The following is a 22,416-nucleotide window of genomic DNA, read 5'->3' as shown; positions in this document are numbered from 1 at the left end:
TAAGTCACTCTTTGTCAAATGACCAAAGCCTCTACCGAACCCTTCAGGAAGCACCATACATTTTCTCCGCTTGCTTTGAAAGTGATAAGTTGGTGTTTGCTGTTTCTACAAAAATTCTAAAGTTTGAACCTCTGCTGAACCTTCGAAAGAAGGTTGACAGAATCGGACAGAAGAATATGATATATGTAAGCCTCTCTAATGTTTTACATGAAGAAAGGGGTGTTTGTTTCCATTAGTGTAAAGCCTTGTTACTTTTTCCACAATCTCAGAATATTTCCATTCAAAATTAACATTGTTTCAGTAGAAGCTGGTCATTATTCTTCAAAGCATCTTTCTCCTTTTAAGTGCCCTCAAAGGTATATTTAATTTGAAAAGCTCTTGCTTTGTCCTACAGGAAGGTTGGGTATTCTCCCCATGTCCATCTTCTTGCTAAGTGCTGCGTCATGACCTTTCAACATGAGATCTGCCCCCGACTCACCAGAATTGGCATGTTAATTTTTATCTTTACAGTCAGAGGCAGTTTTACTTCCTATGCTCAGGTGAAAAGATGCTCAATAAATTTAGATTTAGACCCCTTTTTTGTTTGTTTTTTTCCAGTGAGGGCATGCCCAAAATGTGGTCCACTTTACAAAAAGTGTGGTTCACATAATGACTGTCTGAAGAAAGGTTGATTGTATGACACAATGTCATGAGGCCCTGAAGTCAACACCTCTTCCTCAAGACATCTTTTGGCACCAGCTTTGGATGCAGGAATGTTCCCTCTTCTCTGTGGTTTAAAACCCATTAAGGAGAGGAAACGGAGCCATCCAGGACACACACGTACTGTTTATCTCAATCACCATTGGAGAGGGCCTCCTCATTTTGGACCAGAACCCAAATATAAACAGCTGTGAGGCGAGAGAAGTAAGGTCTTATATTTCTTAATGTTCTTCAGAGTCCGTCTTTCCCATCAAGCACCTCTACTACGCCTCTCCAACACAGCATCTCCGATGGATGCTCTTGTCACCTGTGCTGGAACAAGTCTCTGTAAGCTTGGGGTATCTTCTCTATCTCAACAGGTCTGGGCAGGAAGTGAGTCAACTTCTGATGCTTTTTAGTCCTGCCGCCTTCTCGAGGCGAGCCGTCCTTGTTCAGAGCCACGTAGTAGTATCTCCCAGTGTCCGCATGCTTGTAGAGTGTAGATGCATATGTGTTGTACCAGTTCTCCTCGAATTGCTCTCGGAACACACACTCTGCTGTCAGCTTCTTCTGCAAGACAGCCAGAAAGAGACAAAAACATTGTTTCGATTATCTGTATATGGTCAGTTAGAGCAGCATTGTTGGAAAGATCTTGTGTCCTACATTGATAAAAAAGCTTCACTTAAACCAGCGGTGTCCAGTCCTCAAGGGCCACCTGCATACAGAGCTTAGCTTCAACCCCAATTAAACACACCTGAACCATCTAATCAAGGTCTTTGGGATTACTAGAAACTTCCAGGCAGCAAGTTGAAGCTAAAGTCTGCAGGAAGGTGGCTCCTTTAGGAGCAGGATTGGACACCCCTGATCTACAAAAACTGTTGGAGACGAGGATTAAGATATGAATTAAAATCCTGTCCTGAGCCAATCAGAAATATTCTAACCAAAACATCAGATGGTGTGATATCTAACTGGTAATCTATGCTCTGTCCATCAAGTGTTGAATGTAAGTGCGTTTGACCACATGTTTAAGAACTAACATGCGCCTCCCATTTCCAGACCTCCAGATGCGCTGGAAATCATGAGGGTGTGAAGACGTGGTACTGTTTCTTTCTCACAGTGCACAGTTTACCCTTTTCACCATCGCAAAATGTGTGGAGTGGAAACTATCGTGAGGCCAGACAGCAGGTGCTCGCTGCACCAGAGAAGGGAAAGTCATTATGGGCAAGCTTTGCAGTTTACACCCAAAATCATTCTTCAAAACTGCTAACCTTTTTGTCTGCTTCCCCCATGATGCAACAAGCTCTCTCGCACAAACACGGCAGCTTGAGAGAGTCTGTGTGGGCTGCTACTACTACACCACTGACAGAACTCCATGAGCAATGACTTCGGGTTAAGCAGGTGAACATTTGCTGGCTGACTACACTGCTGAGAACAATAGAAGACACTGGGGCTACATCATGTTTCCTGCCAAAGAACAGTCATGGAATGGGCCAGGTTCAAGTCTTGGTGTCAAGACAATACATTTAAAATTATTTTTTAAGATAAAGTCAACTTTAAAAGTTCTGTTAAATCGTTTTAACAGTTAGTTCATGCGAATAGAATAAGACAGTTTTTTAAAAAAAAGAGGTAAAAATTCAAATAATTAATATATGGCTGCTTAGTTTTAGGAGTAAATCCATTTGGAGTAAATACTGCTCCATGCATGGGATTTACAAAATGTCTTAATGCTAATCACCAGTGAAGGAAATTCTCTCCTTGATCTTACTGCAACAGAAATGGACCATTTCAATCTGCGCAATGAACCTAGGCCTGAGTCTTCAGGTGATTTTCAGTGCGATTGCATGCTGACATGCATTTACAGTCTGATTTAATGGGATGTTATCGCATTACATGTGAAGTCATCTCTTCTTGCTTTAAATAGGTTTGTTTTAACTCAGGGTCCACAGAAACTTACTGGGGCCCCCGCTTATTGTCTCTGGAAATCTGATAGCTTGTTTCTCCTGCAAGCATGGCAAAGTCTGCAGAGGGGGAGGCCAGGCACATTTTCCTATATATGGTTCTCTATGCTAGCATACAAAAAGTCAGTCAAATCCCGCTACTTGCTTTTATCTCCTGGTCTCCGTTACAATTAGCACTCCAGCAGAGAAAAGCGTGGTCCTCGCACAACACGCAGATATGCAAGAGACCAAGAGCTCTCAGCTCGTATATCCACGATATGTGGGTGTGTATACGTTACACGCTTCATGTGTTCCTGGAAAATATGTAAATATTTTAAGTATAAGCGAAATGAAGAGGCAGTTTTTCTTCTTTGAGATTGAACGCTCTGTCTGAGAGCTTGTTCTTGAGTGGAAAGTTACAAAGACAAAAAACAAGGTGAGCCACGCGGGCTACAGCAGACCTTGCTGTTACCTACTGATCAGAGGTCAGGGCTTGCAGCAGTGGAAACACTGCTTGTTTTGTCTGGTTAAGTGATTTTTTTTTATTGAACATCTACATCATATGGGGAACAGACTGAAGCTGAGCTGGTGGGTGGGTTGTCGTTTGCTCCTCATTCCAGCTTTGACTGCATTCCTATTGAAACACTTCATAGAGCAGAACCTTCTGTTGGTGGATGTTGTTTGGAGTGTGTGTGAGCACTACAGGGGTTTGACTTACCGACCCATAGAGTTCACCTTTCTCATTCATCCCCAGATAAAGACCAGCATCCACGCCCCGTATGCTCACCAGCCCGACGGCCAGACTGATAAACTCCAGAATACCTGCCAGACAACAACTCTCGTCAGACATTGACCAGACACCTTTACAACTGTAGCACAGCTGTACATCAACAGTGCTGTATAGGCAAGAGTCTTTTTAAGTAAGATGTTTAATCTTACCCCCTTTTCCCAGCTGAAAGAAGCAACATAAACCAGCCTAAGGTGGTAAGTGGATCTAGCTGGTATTCCAGCCTGGCCAAGCTGGTGGTTAGCTGGTTAGCCAACTGGTCTCTCAGTCTGACGAGCTGACAAATGCCCCAAACTCCTTGAACCACCAAAGCACACCAGCCCTACCAACCTGGCCAGGCTACCAGCTATGCTATCACCTTTGACTGGTTTATATTTTTGCTTTGATTATTTTCCACCAAGAATAACTGACTCATCTTTGTATTCTGTTGTGTTTTGTCTACTAAAAGAGTCTACTTTGAGAATTTGGTATTTAAAAGATGGGGATTTTCTCACCTGTGCCCTTCCACCTGTGTAAGCTTTCAGCAGACTACCATCTAAAAATGTGGCGCAATCTAAAAATAACCTGAAGGACAGGAAATTAAAGTCTTGTTACTAACACTTTGATCATAGAGCGTGCGCACAACACAAAAGTCAATAGTCTCTGAAATGTTTGGTTAAGCCTCTTGTTGCAAACTCTTGACTTTGATTAACATCTCACTTTATTTTGCAAACTTTTAAAATATATTTTCTTATACAAATCAATATTGTTTTGTTATCTGCATCAATGTGCATTCGTGTCAATTTTCAGGATACGAGCCCAATCTTGGCGCAAACCAGCTGTTCACACTCTCTTGATTAAAGACTAAAGCAAAAACTACACCTTTGTGGCCTTTTACCACCACCTGGACCAAGTATGTTATGATTTGGATGCCAAACGACGACACAGAAAACTCTCTGAAGCTGGGTTAAGCAGAAGCACATTTCATGTGCGTTTAATCAAAGACACTGCCAGCTTGCAACATTACCGACAAACGGCTCGCATTTGCCAGAAGGATGCCAGAAACATGACCGCGGACCACCCAATCCAGTAAAGCCTAAAAACAAGCATTACCACTGGATTCCACAGTGGTCATGCTTTAATTTAGAGCTATTCCTGTTTTCTAAGCGAGGGCTGCACCTGCACAATGATTACGGATAAGAGCAATGTAAAAAATTCTCATGTCTGGGCTCTGCTATCATTTGTTTATCATTGTAATACCAAGTACTCCTTGACTGATTTATTAGTGCTGTAATTAGTAGTGTCTGTGCCTGCGTCGGCCGGGGTCCTTTGAACACGTTTTCAGAGAAAAACAGCCTCATGCTGTGAGCTTGTTTTCCACTGCAGAGGAGCACCTGCGTCCCTTGACCCGGCGCTGGAGTTCGCCAAGGGCAATTCGAGTGTAAGCCTGAGAGATATGCTGCTCTTGTCTAATGGGTGGATTTATATACAAAAATTTCAAAGTGTCATTTGCTCTCAAATGCTCTTAGAGTTTTTTTTTTATTATTATTATTAGCAATTTCTGAGTCATTTTGCAAGAATTTTTAATTAACTGGTGTTTTGGTGGTTTGTAGTGGTTTCACAACCACAAATTTCTGTCTTCATTTTCAGCACTATGGCCCGGTTTCACAGACAGGGCTTAGACTAAACCAGGATTAGGCTTTAGTTCAATTAGGGTATTTAAGTAGCTCTTATAAACGTACGCAAGAAAAATAACATTACTGGTGTGTGCATCTTGAGCAAAACAATAGCTCTGACATATTTTAAGATATGTCAGTGCAAGTTCCTTTCAGTTAAAACAGCTCAAACATGCATTTCAGTCTAGAACTAGCTTAAGCCTTGTCTGTGAAACCGGAGGGTATATCTGATTTATTATTTTAACTCTAACAAACCTCTTCTTCTGCTTTTAATGATTTGTGTTAAAAGGGTTCTTGTGCTATATTTCTTTACTATAAATGGCCCTTGGGTATTTTATGTAATGCTCTGGCATTCATAAAATAAGCGTGCCTTAACTGTCCAAGCACTTTTGGGGGACACTATATATGGGTTGTAGATTATAACATGGGATGTGCGACCCCCAAAGCATTATCAGTATTGTAAAGAAACCCCAATCAGCTTCACTTGAAATCTACACCGCTGTATTCTGCCCAAGTTATGCATACAAGTTTTGTCTTGTGCATGCAGAATGACAACCAGATCTGCCAAACTGAACATTTTAAAATGTTTGTTCTTAACTTTATAGTGAAGAAGCAAATTTTACTATTACAGATTTTCCATAAGGTGTTTTCCTTTCCTTTAATTTCCCTTTCTTTCTCAATGACTGACAGCAAACTGATAGCTTGCCTGACTGTGCACTTACTGAATCAGCAGGGACATGCAGCATTTTTGTGCACTTTAAACAGGTGCGTTTATGTCACAAATTAAAGGTAAGTAACGACTTTAATGATGAATCTTTGACAACATGTTTAAGTACTGGCATTTTTGTGAACTGTGTGAGTGTATGTGTGAATATTTAACCATATTTTGGGACACATTTGTATCCAGAAGTGATCTAAACCTGACAAAATCTCTCAAAACTTCCTTTTTGGGACATCCTCATTTGTAAAATAATATAATATAATATAAAGTAAATACAGTTTTTTTTTTTTTTTTGTAAAAATGCAGAAACTTTTCAGTTAGGGTTAGGTCATATTTATAAATTATATAAATATGACCTAACCCTATTATAATATATATTTATAAATTATATATATATAAACAGTCAATGAAATGTCCCAATTTAGTCAATATCATCAATACTTTTCCCTAATAAACACATTGCATACTTGTCATGCTACATGTAAACTTTCTTGTAAACAACCTTGTTACTTTTTGAAGGCGTTAATATATCACATTCCAAACACATATTAATGTTTTTAATTCAGCTTGAGATGACACGATGCAAATTATAAACACTTAAAGGCAATATTTGTCTGGCAAAACGTTTTAATCCTTCTCCATAAAAATTGGAATGGATAAGGTAAAAGTTTCCCAGAGAGACCCAGGTAGGCTACTTTAACACACACACATATGATGCCCAAAACTGCTGATTGACGGATGGCTGAATTGACGAATGGATGAAAGGGTGGATGGAGTTCTCACCGAATCTACTGTGGTCCTGTCTGGTTCCGTGTACCGTCCCGTTGGGAAATATCTCCAGCTGGAAGCCGGTGCGGCAGTAGAGCTGCCTCCTGCGCAGGATGCCCTTCAGGTGGCCAAAATCCGTGAGCGATCCGCGCTGCAGTCTGCCCTCAATCAGACCCAATCTCTCATTCAAACCATCCGACAGAGGCACATTCCCTAATGCTGGAAAAGCCTGCAAATCCAGATCGATGCTCCCGAGAAATCCAGCAACCTCTGCCATGACAAGGAACTTTGGACTTTGGATGTTTAGAGAGCGAAGAGGAGAGAGACGCTCTTTTCATCTGTGATCAGACTGAACGAGTCATTTATATAGACATCCATATCCTCCCCGAGCCACGCCTGGATGACATCCCTGCTGCTTCACCTTCAGCATGTCAACGTAGAGCTTCTGCTCCAACTTTCATAACTGATGCTGCTGTCTGTGTCGGATCTTTCTGTCTGTCTTTCGGAGCGTAACTGAGTCAGTGTGCGCGCGTGAAATAACACTCAGCCCGCTAGAAGTCCTAAAGAGAAGACCAGTGACAAGCTATCAAACCCACGCAGTGCGAAAAGTTCTCAAGACTGTGTGTCTGTGTTTTATTCGTCTAATCGTAGCACGAGTTGCGTGACTGGAGTCTGACAGAGGATCAGTCTCTCTCACTGCAGCGCGCTGCGAGTCACTAGAGGAGTTCCAGGCTGCGTTTCAAACTCTAATGAGCTGCCTCCCTAGATTGCATTTTTGGCCGTTCCGCAGTTCTGGGCATCACAGGCACTTGCAGCAACTTGTAACATAGTAAACTGCGTACCAAGACTTTATTTTGGGTATCACAGGTACGTGCAGCAACCTGTAACAGTGAGCTACCTAGCTAAGTGTCGGCAACATTTTTGGACATGTCAGGTGGTTCCAACAGTTTGGGTCATCATAACATTTAATACATAGAAAACTGCCTAACTAGACAAAACATTATTGGTACAGTTATACAACAATTCTTCCTAACACTAACCCAACCTTTCCTTTTTAGCATTACAGGCACTTTATGAGATAGTAGGCTACGTGAGAATAAAGCTCATTTTCAAGGAGGAAAAAAAAACACCTTAGTTTTATTCAGAGGCCCAAACTGAGAAAAATTGTGGAATTTGGTGGTTACTGATATTTATAAAGGAAATTCTAAATGTAATGCAAATCAATGAGACTTTTATTACAGTATAACAGACTACTTTATTAAAATGCATAAACATATCATTATTTATGCATAATGAAGTTAACCTTGATTTATGGGTAGCCTATCATAAGTTGGTGTATACCAACATTTATGGCAATTGAAGACTTTTTTGAAAGCTGCATCAACACCTGAACTGCCTACCTAAATATAATTTTGGGCATATAAAATACTATAGTAATTTATAGTAAATACTATAGTGTTTTTGAACCATACCATAGTAAATTGTAATATACTGTATATATTATAGTATTTACAACACTTTTGTTAATGAATGCTACAGCCTACTGTAGTATTAACTATAGTGAACTGATAAACTGTAATAAATAGGCTACTGTAGTAGTTTTTTACTACAGTAAACTGTAGTGTATTAGAGTATAATATACCCTATAGTTGTAGAAAACTTTTTTTTTATATTACTGTAGTTGTTATATTTCCACAGCAACTATAGAATTACCACAACAAGTACTTTAGTATGGTTCAAAAACACTATAGTATTTACTAAATTACTTGAGTATTTTTTGCTGCACATGTCTGTGATTCCTAAAATAGCTGCCTAATTAGTAAAATTGCTAAATTTCGAAGATGTCAAAAACTGATGCCAAAAAATGCTGTCTAGGTAGGCAGCTCAGTAGGTATTGACACACAGCCTCAGTCTGAGGTTTTCATAGAGTTCATTTCTCCACCTTCCCTGTGTAAGCAGGTGTTTCCTCCTCCTCTCCAGACCAGCTGTTGGATATCTACTGCAGAAATTAAAGGAGCAAAGAAATACAAAAGGTTGATGACGTATTTTATTAAAGCTGAGCGGTACAGGGAATGCATGGCAGGCGGAATTTCATAAAATGTGAAATGTATGCGTCACATGAAATAGCAATGAGAGATACACCAGATGACCACAAACTTCATATGGGTTCTTCTGTAGGAAATGATGCATGCTGAGTGCTGCCAGAGGCAACCAGCAAATGTGCACCTCACAAATCAAGGGCAGGGTTGCATCTATAAAACATAGCTCTCAGATGTCCAACACACTCATAAAGATAGGGCTTGTCAAATATGTGCTCTGTGTTTCATGTCTGAATAGTTAAAGGTCAGTGTTGTTCCTATATGTAGCTTGGTGTTTCCTTCACAATAGGTATGTTTGTTTATATAATAGATACAAAATAAGCACTATTGATGGTTGTCTTTTATTAATCAAATGGAATGCTAGATTAATTTACAGTGTATTTGCTATCAAATGCATGTAAGTGTTAAATTAGTGAACCACAGTTTTGAAGCATTGTTATATCTGAAAAATTCCCACTTTTTTATAGGAAACCTGTGCTCAGATTTTTTTTATTTTAAGAATTTGATAAAGGACAATTTATAAGTAAGTAATAAGGTATGAGAGGCTGTGCTGTATCGTGAATAACCGCTTCGCGTCGTGCCTGACAACGCCCTTCAGCCGTGACTTATTCACAATACACCACTAGCATCGAGTACCATATTGCTTTAATAAAATGGTTACCACACAATACAAATTTCAATTTGTATCAATAACATTCAATAAAAGCCTTCCTTCCGCCTGAAAAAATAGTCCCTGACCGTGAACAGCAATAGAAGTTACATTATTATGCCATTAGATGGCAGCAAAGATTGTCTTTATGAGTGTGTCAGTCAGTCGCAAAGAGTTTTACATTGTAAAGACTGAATTGTTGTGAACATGTAACAAGACGCAACTGACAAATGCTAGCGCTGTCAGTCACGGGAAAACCACTTAACTGTTAAAAGGACAAGATAATACATTGGACATTTAAACAGATTTTTATTATGAACATAGGACTGACGTGAATGCTAAATCTGAATGCAGATCAGTTAATAAACTCACTCACTCAATCTTTTTCTCACAATACTCTTCTACATAATACAGTAAGCTTCAATGAACAATATCAACTGAGAACATACAGTTTACGTTGCTAAGAGTGGTTGCTAAGGGTGTTGTGTAGTGATACACAGAACCACTGGGTGAAGTGGTCATAGCCGTGTTTTATTGTGAATAAAACACAGCTACTGACCAATCAGAATCAAGGACAGGAACTAACCATTTTATAAAGGACAGTTTGACACAAGATTGAATCTAAAGGTGAAATGTGTTTTGTTGTGTGTTGTGACATGCAAAATTAGTTTCTTACATCTCTTGTTAAGCTCAGCTCAGCTTATATAAAAACAAAAAGAGAAACTGTATGTGGACTAACACAAAAAACACTAACACATATAAGTAACACTTAAAAAAATCGAAGATGGATTTCTGCAATACAGGCATGCATTATGTGATGCATATATGAAGCATATATTTCTTATACATTTCTCGCTGATTTACACTCAATTGCCATCTGAATCAAAAGTCTTAAGTATCTTGTCAAAAATGTAATGGAGAATGCATTAGCTCATAAAAATTAAGTTCTTAGAAGTGGTTCCAGTCTCACATACAGTAAAAAAACACAAAAAACAATGACATACTAGTGAATGAACCCTTTGTGAGAGACCTCCAGTTCAACTTCAGTCCAGAGGGTGTGATAACTGAAGGTGGTCTATGGGATGAGTTTCACTTGCACACCTCATCCAGCGATTTGCACAGGAACTATTTGCGAGAACTCAGCAGGTTGCATTCTTGGTGTTAGCTGTAAAATTTGGAACTAGTAAAAATTTAGATGAGGGTTTTTTTTTTTCTTTTTAAAAAAAATCTATAAGGACATCTGTTGTTGGTCAGCTATATTTTATAGTTGACTTGGTTGATTTATGAGTGAGTGTAGAAAATGTTCCCACATGCTCCAGGGACATATAGTAAAGATAACGACCTCAAGATCATGGCTCATGCTCCAGTGCCTTGCTCACTCTCCACAGAGAATAAAACCTTGCAAGTTAATCAGATTTGGGCCATGAATTGGGATCATTATCTTACCTGTTCATTTGGAATTTCACATTTCAGATATTTTCAATTCAGCAGCTCTCGCTATAAAAGGTTGCACCGCAATGCTCTTGTTAATAAAACACCAGCTTGTTATTAAACTTTTATTTGTTCGGCCTGTTAGATATAAACAAAGGCAAGTCATTTCATCTTTGAAACGCCTCTCAGGCAGCTATTTCAGTCATGCAATCTCTTTGAACTGGGAAACATCAAATTCTCCAAAGCTGTTGACCAAGTTGTTGACAACAACTGTCTCATAAATATTGCTCAAAAAGATTTCAGGCTGGACCAGCCAATGCGCATGTGCAGTCATAAGTGCAATTTTTTGGTGTTAGGAAGTCTGTTAGTGGTCAAAGTCTTGGTCTGGATTTGGGTTTCAAGTGGTCTAGAGTTGGTCTGGGATGTAGTGGCTCTGATGTTGGTCTGGTTTTGTCTTTTGGAAGGTCCACTCGTGACACCAGCTCTGGGCCGGTGACGCCACATTGTGCACTTCACATAGCGTTTAAATCAGACAAAGCGAAAGGACCTCTGTTCCCGTGTATGATATCATCTGTTCTTATTTTACTCTCGTGTCCAGCGCAGTGCAGAAAAATGATCCGTGCAGCGAGCTGTTTGCAGAGCTGGATTCTGTGTTATTTTTTTCCATCACTGAGACATAACAGGCTGGGTCTCTTCTTTCATGCAGGTGGTCCTCAAACTTCAGTCAAGGGCGAGAGGCACATAGAGCCAGAGGGAAGACATGGACAGATGTATGCGAATTTAGGTAATGGTGTTGTGTTTCGGGGTTTGCTTGGCTTGGCCATCCCTAGTAAAGATAGTGTTAATTAATTTGTTTGCTTTGCCTTAAGCTTTAACGAATGGGGCTCTTCAGGCCTTGAGGAGCCATCAGTGGGTGAGGAATGCCGCCTAAAACCAACATTTGTTATACAAATTAGTTTCATATGCTCCAGGTACAGAGCTGGGGGGGGGGGGGGGGGGGGAATTCACCCCCCTCATATTTCTGCCCCTAGACCACTGTTACCACTCGCACTCCTTTATCCACTTGAGCCTTTTTATATGCTATGGCTGCTTAACAATTTGGGTTTGTAGGTTATTTTTCTGTGCCTAACTTGCGGTTTGCCCCATTTCCTTCAATGTCAAGACAAATTTAAGCGAATGAACTTACATTGAACCAGACACTGAAGCTGATTGGCAGATTTAAGTGATCACCAGTCTCTTAAATTGATGGCCTCATGACCACAATGTATTTCAATCAGGTTGATAAATTATGAGGTCTGCATTTTCCATGGCGTATCAACACCTTACATCACGGAATGTTCAATATTCATGGAATGACTGGTAAAACAGATAAATTCAGAGATGTGAAAAACAACAGACTGGATCGGCTTCAAAGTTTTCCTCCACAGTGTTCCTGGAAGCGCCAACGTGTCCTTTAAAATATTCCGGCCAGTGTGTGACTGTGTTACTCCGGAGCTGCTTATTTTTGATGCGACTGTCTCTATGCATGATCATGTGCAAGCGACTCATTCCAAGCAAGAGTGTTTTTCTTGCTCAAACACAGAGCAGAAATGTGCCGTCAAACAGATGTTAGGAGCCCTTTGTAGAGTCCTGGCACACATCCAGACTCTACCTATCTTCACAACTATTTACATGGTAATCCAGCTGGTCACTCCCTCTGTTTCTCTCTCTCTCTCTGTATGTCTTATTCAGGCTCTTGCATCAATTGGAATACATTTCTGTTTTAGAACAGTCAAATATTACATCAAACCCTATCAATCTGTCAGCATGTTATTCAATAATTAGTACTAGGTCCAGGCAGAATCTGTAGATTGGATTTAAAGGAATAGTTCACTGCAAAATGTCATTATTTATGACTTGTGGTTTATACTTATAGGCTTTTTTTTTCTTTTTTTCTGTGGAACACAAAAGGAGCATTTTTCAAGAATGTCCACACTTTGTGAGACATAGGCCACGTTCACACTGTCAGTTTGTGGGACTGAAAATCACATTTACTTGCAGGTGTGAGTCTCAAAATGTCCTGTTCACACAGCAACTTACAGTAGCATCTGGAACACTGTCTGTATGAACGTGCAGCGAGTCAAGCCCGTATTCTCTTAGTAGTACCATAACGAAAGTGACCAACGTAATATTAAAGACGGCGACGTCCATAAAACTGAAAAGTCTCATCACATTTTGACATGACAAGAGGCCAATTGAACCGCAAGTTCATCCATTCAAACTTCATTAACCAACAGCAGCGTCAATGTAAACACACGCTAGCCGGAGTCTTTAACCGTTGCACTTGTGTCACGTATTTTACGCTGTATCGCACATGATATGGCATTTGAATTACAAAAAGAAAAAACTGATGGGAGCTGCTCCAGTGGAGAACTGTGACTGAATCTAACACCTTAAAATGATGCACAGATCATATCTCTGTCACTGTAAGTTACCGAAAGCGTAACCACACACAAAACACGTTACAAGAGCGGCTCTTTCGCAATGTATGACGTGATAGACAACTAGTTGTCCAGTCCTGTTTCATTCACACAATTTCTGAGAATGCGGTTGTGAGTCCTGAGAATTTATGTGTGTGAGATTGGTTATAGAATGCGGTTGTCATTCCTGTTAATAACTGTACTGCATGTGAACGTAACCGTATTAAGGACTCAAATACAGGACTGACAACTGTATTCTGCTGCTGTGTGAACGTGGCCATACAGACCGAAATAAATTTAATGGTTGGTTCACCCAAAAATGTCAATTCTGTCCTCATTTTCTCACCATCATGTTGTTTAAACCCTTATGACTTGAAACATAAATTGAGATATTTTTAACGCACGGTTGAGCTTTTTTGTGCACAAAAACAAGACAAAAATAACAACTTTATTCAACTATTTCTTCGCTCCCCTGTCGTTCTCCAACGCTATGTATGTTGCAGCGCTTATAGGTTCTGCTTCAGAATGCCTGCTCAGTATTGGCCAACGCTGTTCATGTGAGCAGCATGATGCATGCGTGTGATGTTGACACAGAAGCTGGCCAATACTGAGAAAAAGTATTCTTGACGCTTTATATCATTAACCCTTAAATGCATACCTCGGGTCTTTAGTGACCCGGGATGTCATTCACTACCCTCCTCCTCGTTCATTTTTTAAAGTTAGACATCAACCTTCATGGTATTCCTCAATCAATTCATAATAAAAAATATAACAAGAAAAAAATCATAAAATTATAAAAGAATGCCTATTTTTGTATTCATTTTTTGTAAAAAATTGTATAGGGTCACAAACGACCCGAGGTGTGTATGAGTGTATGTATATTTTTTATGCACAACAATAATTGAATCTTAGAAGCCGGAAAAAATGCAATTTACCTTTATTCCACAAGGTGGCAATGTCTGATACACAATGCTGAAGTGACGACCCATTCAGACAGAAAACGAAATAATAAGAAAAACTTGAAATGGCTCAGTGATTTACTGCGGAACAAGTACTGGACACAATCAAATATGACTGTAACTGTCACTGGATGGATCTGGTGAAGCTGTTAGCGATCAAAATATTGATTTTGAAGAAGTTGAAAATTATATAATTTTGAGAATACGTTTGAGATCGTGAATGGGCTCATATTCGTGACCTCAAATATAAAACTAGCCCAGTATTTGCTGAATTTACTGGGAAATGAGCTCTGACGAGGAAAGTGATGATGGCATAAAACATCTGCTCAAACGGAGCCCTTTCAAGCTCCAAAAGCTAACAAAATACGATTTATTTTATTCTTCTGTAATTGTTCCTCTAATAGGCCTATCAGAGGAGTTTTATATTATCGCGACAGGTAGAGATCCTTCCGTGTTAGATATAGATCCGGGTCGATAAAGACCCGAATATGTAAGAATGATTGGCGAAACAGTCATGCATTTAAGGGTTAAGGTTGAATCACTGTAGTCACATTTGTTCCAAAGATGAACGAAGGTCTTACGGGTCGGACTACATGATTGTGAGTACTTAATGACTGAAATGTCATTTTTGGGTGAACTAAACCTTTAAGTTTTTGAAATGTCAAAGTTTTGGTGCGACATTGAGGGTGAGTAATTGATGATAGAATTTTTATTTTTGGGTGAACTATCCCTTTAAGTCACTAGTCACTATAAATCCTGCCCTCCAAATCACACAAAAAAATCTCACAAAACACTTATTCTTGCATGTCTAATGACCAAACACCATTGATATCAGGGCTGACGTGATACGTTTAAATTAAATTTTTTTCATTTTGTAGACGCTTTTACCCAAAGTGACTTACAAGTGACTTACATTTGATTTGAGAGCTGCATTTGATAAGCAGATATACTTAACAATTGGTTCTGTTCTTCATACAAAACTATCATATGATATATGGACTACTTTTGACATTTTCTTATTTTAAAAACTTGTCTGACTTGATTAATATGAACTGTTTATGTATACAGAAGATCTGGATGAAAATCCTTCAGATATTCTCATTTTGTGTTATATTAAAAAAGACGTGAGGCGGCATAAATAATGACAATCAAATTAAGCAATATATATATTAATACAGAAGTTGATTTGTAGAACATTGTGAAGCATAGATTCCATGTAGGCATGATAATTAGTGATGTCTATCAATATCTATTGACATAATCTGGGATATTTTGCACCTCTTCCCCCCCCCAAAAAAAATGTAAAAAAAAATATTTCTGTCATCTTGTCCATGTTTTGGTGGGTTCTTGACTGTTTTTGAACAAGAATTCATTTTTGTAGTCTTATGGGAATGAAAATATGCTGCAAAGCTGTTTCGCATGTCACTACTCCATGCTTATGAAAAGCATATTTAACGTTAAAGTTTTTCTTTTAATGTAAGTGACTTCAATCCAAGTAAACTTGACTTTTTTTTTAAATTTTCCTTGTTACATGTAATAGCATATGTTCTGAGCACTCACTCTACCTTATATGGGCTCAACCTGCGTGACACTTGACTCTCTAACACTAGAGGGTGCAAATTATCTCAGGACTTGTACAAAAATAAATCAAATTCTCAAGATGCCCAAAAAACATGAACTGTCAACGTTTGACAAATAGAGACTCGTTAGTTAATTCCACTTGAATGTTCAGTGTGGTTCAGGGTGATGCAAGTCTGTTTTTTTTCATGTTGCCTTTTATTTTTAGAGAATTCAAAGTTCCACAATACTGAAAGAGAGCCAAGGTCAATCTGTGGCGTCCTGCCTCTGCTTGGATGACTTCTCTTTCAGCATTTTTAACCACAGCCTACAACCTGATTCAGGCAGCTGTTTCTTCATTTGATCTAAGTAGATGCCTCACCAGGATCTAGCTCCATATCTGAGCTAAAATCATATGTGCTTCATTGCTTTGTGAGTACAAATGCTTAAAGGCACAATATGTAAGATTTTTAGATGAAAATATTAAAAAACCACTAGAACAACGTTATATATTTTGCTGACTTGTGTATTTACATTATCTCAAATGTTTCCAACAATGTTTAAACCAGAGAAATCAGTAGGGCTGGGTACTGACACAATTTTCACGATTCAATTCGATTACTATTCACATGCTTTCGATTCGATTCGATTCGATTACAATTTCAATTTCGATTCATATTGATTATTTTGGATGTAGTATTTCAGTTACAGTACATGGCACATTTTCTAATGCTGTAAACTACACTTGTAAGTCAGTTGGTACTACTATAATAATATTGCAGGTTAAATTAACTTATTTATATACAAACCCAATTCCAAAAAAGTTGTGACACTGTACAAATTGTGAATAAAAAGGAATGCAATAATTTACAAATCTCATAAACTTATATTTTATTCACAATAGAATATAGATGACATATCAAATGTTGAAAGTGAGACATTTTGAAATTTCATGCCAAATATTGGCTCATTTTGGATTTCATGAGAGCTACACATTCCAAAAAAGTTGGGACAGGTAGCAATAAGAGGCTACTGATGATTGGGTATTAAAAAGAGCCTCTCAAAGTGGCAGTGTCTCTCAGAAGTCAAGATGGGCAGAAGATCACCAATTCCCCCAATGCTGCGGCAAAAAATAGTGGAGCAATATCAGAAAGGAGTTTCTCAGAGAAAAATTGCAAAGAGTTTGAAGTTATCATCATCTACAGTGCATAATATCATCCAAAGATTCAGAGAATATTGAACAATCTCTGTGCGTAAGGGTCAAGGCCGGAAAACCATACTGGATGCCTGTGATCTTCTGGCCCTTAGACGGCACTGCATCACATACAGGAATGCTACTGTAATAGAAATCACAACATGGGCTCAGGAATACTTCCAGAAAACGTGTCGGTGAACACAATCCACCGTGCCATTCGCCGCTGCCGGCTAAAACTCTATAGGTCAAAAAAGAAGCCATATCTAAACATGATCCAGAAGAGCAGGCGTTTTCTCTGGGCCAAGTCTCATTTAAAATGAACTGTGGCAAAGTGGAAAACTGTTCTGTGGTCAGACGAATCAAAATTTGAAGTTCTTTTTGGAAAACTGGGACGCCATGTCATCCGGACTAAAGAGGACAAGGACAACCCAAGTTGTTATCAGCGCTCAGTTCAGAAGCCTGCATCTCTGATGGTATGGGGTTGCATGAGTGCGTGTGGCATGGGCAGCTTACACATCTGGAAAGGCACCATCAATGCTGAAAGGTATATCCAAGTTCTACATTGCATTCCAAATTATTATGCAATTGACATATCAGTAAGATTTCAGTACAATAAACATTCAGATTTTAGTTTTTCTAAGAAAATGTTTGTTTGTTTATTTATCCATGTCTTTTTAGATAACTGGGATCAATCTCAGACAAAATAAATTGCCATATCTATGGAAACCCTACTTAGAGGTTGTTCCACATTATTAAGCAAGTCACAGTTCTCATGCAATATGGGGAGGAAGAAAGATCTTTCTGAAGATGAAAAGCATGAAATGGTGCAATGTTGTGCAAAAGGCATGAAAACATCGGGGGGAAGATTACGAATGCCTAGCTGTAGATTAAATCGTTTCCAGAACTCTTTCATTCCCTCAGCTGTTAAGTTATTAAATAATATCAAGTAGAAGTTATTATTCTAAGTTTGCTATTCGTGCAGGGTTTTTTTTTTATTTTTATTTTTTTTATTGTGTATCTCCTTCTTTATTATTATGTTATGTGTTGTTTTATATATATTTTTTTTTTTGCAGTGGTTGTATTCGTGAGCCTGAAACAAATTTCCCATTGGGACAATAAAGTATACCTAACCTACCTAACCTAACCTAAAACAACTAATATTGTGTGAAACTGAAGGGAGATTATCGAATTATCATAAGATTTGTGAGGGATTTAGAGCACAGCAGAACTCGGTCAGATAAAGACTTATTGAGGAAAGTTCCTGTCAAAAAAATGTATTGTATTAAAAGGGCAGCTATAAAAAAAAGCCAGTGTTGAGCAGCAAACAGGTATTTAAAGCTGCTGGTGTCTCTGGAGTCTTGAGAACCTCACCATGCAGGCTGGCAGTTGTGTGTAAAGATGCATTTTAGACACCACTGTTCGGTTCTTTGGGTCACTAGAGAAAAATATTAGTAAAATTCATGGGTATAAAAAGGTCCGCTTAAAATATTGGGAATGATAGGATTTATTTAAGCTAAAAAAAATTATTTGCGTTATAATAATTATTTTGTTGCGTGATGGTCATTTGAGCATGGGCATGCGCGATTGCGCCGGAAGCTTCATGGAAGAAAAAAGCACGGAGTAGCGTCGATTATGATTCACCCATCGTCAGGAGCACACAGCCTGTTGGTATGTAGCGAGTTTAGAGCTTTTTGAACAGTTTATCATGAGTCACGGTCTACTGTAATTTAATATAGGAGTGTTTAAAGTTACCTGCCTGTGTTATTGTTGACATTGGCTGTGTTTAGTCCGTGCAGAGAGACTCGCTTTGTAGTCGGATTAGCGCGAGCGCTGTTCCAATCTCTCGTTCTCAGTATGCCCGTGCACTGGATATTTAACAAGTTACCAAGCAAATTAATGTAGCGCATTGTTGTGGTAAGCGACGGAGTTGCATTAATGTAATAAAACATTGAAGCGTAGTGTTATAATGATTGATGCACTTTGCCCGTCGACTCGTGTAACTGTTATACTCTGCGCATGAGCGCCGCTATGCATGATGGGAAATGTAGTTTGTAGTAGTATGGCGCTGTGTGAAACTGTATAGGGGATTATATGACAGTGTATTCTTGTTTACAGCAGAAACTGATCTTGTTATTTTATTGTAACTATTTCATGATACTTTATTTTGCATTATATGATAAATGGATATGTTTGTAACACTGTTTGTTTCTTATTTCAGGTTTATGACCTGTGGTCAATTGTATAAATAAACAAAATACTATACAAAGGACGAACACGAGTCATGCCATGTGTGCTGCCTGTCACTAGCCCATTCGGATGGCTGAGAATCTAAAAAATCCGAACAGTCATAAACCAATTTTTGGCCTGCCATTCAAACATTGTGGCCCTGTTCTGAAGCCTGAGGACCAAAAGATAAATCATTTATTGGGTACCTTATCTAGTTCAGTCAAAAGCCCTTCTAAACCGCCTATTCACTTGCTAGTCTGCAAATTGGCAAGATGGCAGAAAAGGAGAAAATAGAGAGGTTACGGCAGAAGCGTTCAGCAGCCCAGACTGCGTTCACTAAAAGAGCCAACCATCTCACCTCCAGAGCCAATGCGCTAGAAGAAAGGGATCTAAAGGCTGAGTGGAGAGATTTCAAAGGCGATCATGCCAGAGTGGAAGATGCAGGATTTGAGTATGCTATGGCCCTACGAGAATTAGAAGACGAAGAAGCCACAAAAAGGGCAGATCAGGTTGACGAGAAAACATTAGAATGCGATCGAAAGTTTGATGCAGTAAAACACCTCATCCAAAACAGCTTCTGGACCAGATTTGCGGAGGAGCAAATTTCCACCCTTGTTAAGGAGGTAAACTCCAGCTCTGGATCAGGCCGAAGCAACCGACCATATGCAACTGGGTAGGAAGGAGTGTGAACTGATGATTAGGAACTTAGAACGAGATGTCTGTGAAGTAAACAGTCTAGTAATTGAGTGGACAGAAATGATTCCTCATGCCTCACTAACTGAATCCAGAAACCGTAGCAGGATGTTGAGAAAACGACAAGAGAGACTGGGAGATAAGTGGGTATGGCAACGACGCAGCAATTGGTCTGAAGACGATGAGGAGCAGAAAGAACTAGTGAAAGCTGAAGACGAGGAAAGCCAGACTGGTGGGCAAGCCGCCGCGTCTATTAGTTCTTGTTCTTCTCCTAATCGTAAACCGTCCTGTTCTGTAGATAGTCACATTCCTATGAACGAAGTTCGGCATGACCCACCCATTGCTCCTACCTATCTCATTGATGGTGGACTTCCAAATGCTACAAGCACGCAATCGCAAGCCCAAGATGTTTCCAACATGTACCCAGGGTCTTTCCATTTTAAGCCCCAACTCGTGCTAGAACGTGCACGCCTTCCTACTTTCTCTGGTAATATGAGGGATTACTACCGTTGGAAAGCTGAATGGGAGGACCTTCAGCAGCTGGGAAACCCACATGGTTTAGAAAATATAAAAAAGTTCCATCTTATAGGAAGCTTAGATGACAAAGTCAAAAGGAACCTCGTTTTGTCTAGCTGTGGATCTGCAACTGATGTGTTCAGACTCCTGGACAACAAGTATGGAAACAAGCCGAAAATAGTACTACTTATCTCAAAAGAAGTTCATGACCTACCGCCTGTAAGGGGAAACAGTCCTAGAAAGACGATTGAACTAATCCAAGCTGTGGAAAGAGCTCTTCGTGACCTCCAAGTCCTAGGGGAAGAAGATGCTGTAAAAAATCGGTTAGTAGCACAGTCGATTGAGAGCAAGTTACCAGACTCCCTGAAAGAAAAGTGGATAACTTATAAAAACCACCCTGCAAACGGGTTTTCACCCAGAAACCACTTTGATTGTCTAATGGAGTACTTGAAAACAGGAGGACATTCTTGAGGAGTTAGATCAACTGCAGCCTAGCTCAAGAGACTATACTGAAAGGTCACAGGAAAAAAGTAGAGAAAAGAAGGCATTTACCAAGACTACATCAATCAAAAGGGCTATCAACCTAGCTCATGCATAACTTGTGGGGACGGAAAGCACGCCGGTAGATTGTTTGCATGCAAAGCCTTCAAGAAGCTCAACTTGTCGAGCAAGAAAGCTCAGTTAAAGAAGTCAGGAGTATGCCTCAAATGTTTGTGCATCCATACTGAGGATGGCTACTGCACTGAAAAGTTTCTATGCTCTAAAGAAGATTGCCAGAAAGGAGGGTCGTCAGACCACAACTACTTACTCTGCCCATTGCCACAGGTAAGAAAGAACGATAGAAAGAAGGAAGAACAATGCAAATTTGGAATAGAGAAACAGAGGCTTGGACTGACAGACAGGCAAGAGGAGGTGCTTGCCAAGCTTTCCCCACAGCTAAAAGCAGAGGTCAAAGAAGCTTTCTCAAATAAGATTTCAACAACAGTGTGTACTAATTCAGATAGTGAGCCAAAAGAGTACCCCGTAGTAATGATGCTGCTCTCCGTGACGACTAACTCAGGCCAGTTGATCGGAACACTCATCGATCTTGCTTCAGATACCAATTATATCTCAAATGAAGCCGCTGAGCGTTTTAAGCTGAAAGGGGAAAACATCAAGTTGATTGTGCAAGGAGTTGGAGGAATGGAGAAGATAGTTTCTACTAAAAGGTATACTATGAGACTAAGAGTAAAAACACAGAAGGGTACAGTGGCGGAGCACAAGCTCCTATGTTACGGCCTGGAGAGCATTGCAAAAGTAAACCAAGCAGTCACGCCACAGCAACTACTGAAATTCTTTCCTAATGTTGCTGCTCACGACTTGGTCCGTCCAGATAAAATCGACCTATTAATAAGCCATAGGGAAGGTCGTCTGGTCCCACAACCAATCAAAGTGGAAGGAGACCTCGTCCTCTGGGACGGTCCTCTGGGTATAACGGTCGGTGGAGCTCATCCTGACCTCTTTGAGAAAGTGGACTTAGCGGTGCACAGGTCCGAAACTCATTTTGCTCGTTCTATGAGATCAGCTTCAAAGGCTTATAAAGAAGTCCTTGTTGACCCAATTGAACTTGCCAAAGCTAAAGATGAAGGAGCAATCCCCAGGAGTACTTTGGTCACTAACAAAGAAATGTTTGATTGGTTCAAGTGGGACAGCATCGGCGCTGCCTGCGACCCTCAATGTGGTGGCTGCAAATGCGGTAGATGTCCCCCTGGTGGGAAAGAAATGACACTAGGAGAGGAAAGAGAAATAGAAAAGATCAAAGAATGCCTCACTTATGTGCAAGCAGACAAGCACAGCATGTCTCCTCACTGGGACGCAACTTATCCCTGGAAAGGTGATCCTGCGACTCTGCCAGACAACCGACGTGCAGTGGAGGCGACTTTCCTCAACACTGAGAAACGCCTCGAGAAGGAACCGGAATGGAAGGCTGCGTACAGGGAGCAAATCCACGAGATGATCGCAAGGGGAGCTGCCATCAAACTCACTCAAGAAGAACTTGATAGCTGGGAGGGCCCAAAGTGGTACATCAACCATTTAGTCGCACCAA

The 22,416-nt window shown here is 39.8% G+C and overlaps 1 protein-coding gene across 1 annotated transcript; it reads right to left on the bottom strand.

The window, feature by feature from the left end:
* Window positions 1–1,002: 1,002 nt before the first annotated feature.
* fgf16 (fibroblast growth factor 16) lies at window positions 1,003–6,823 on the bottom strand. Its single transcript, XM_067382774.1, has 3 exons — window positions 6,562–6,823; window positions 3,334–3,437; window positions 1,003–1,248 (listed from the first exon to the last, which is right to left on the bottom strand). The coding sequence occupies exons 1-3, from the start codon at window positions 6,821–6,823 to the stop codon at window positions 1,003–1,005; spliced, it is 612 nt and encodes a 203-aa protein (XP_067238875.1).
* Between the last annotated feature and the right edge of the window lie 15,593 nt (window positions 6,824–22,416).

This window comes from Chanodichthys erythropterus, chromosome 1 (assembly GCF_024489055.1).
Source record: "Chanodichthys erythropterus isolate Z2021 chromosome 1, ASM2448905v1, whole genome shotgun sequence".
Lineage (NCBI taxonomy): Eukaryota > Metazoa > Chordata > Actinopteri > Cypriniformes > Xenocyprididae > Chanodichthys > Chanodichthys erythropterus.
Note: the sequence above shows the minus strand (reverse complement) of the source record. Positions and strands in the feature narration are given on the sequence as shown.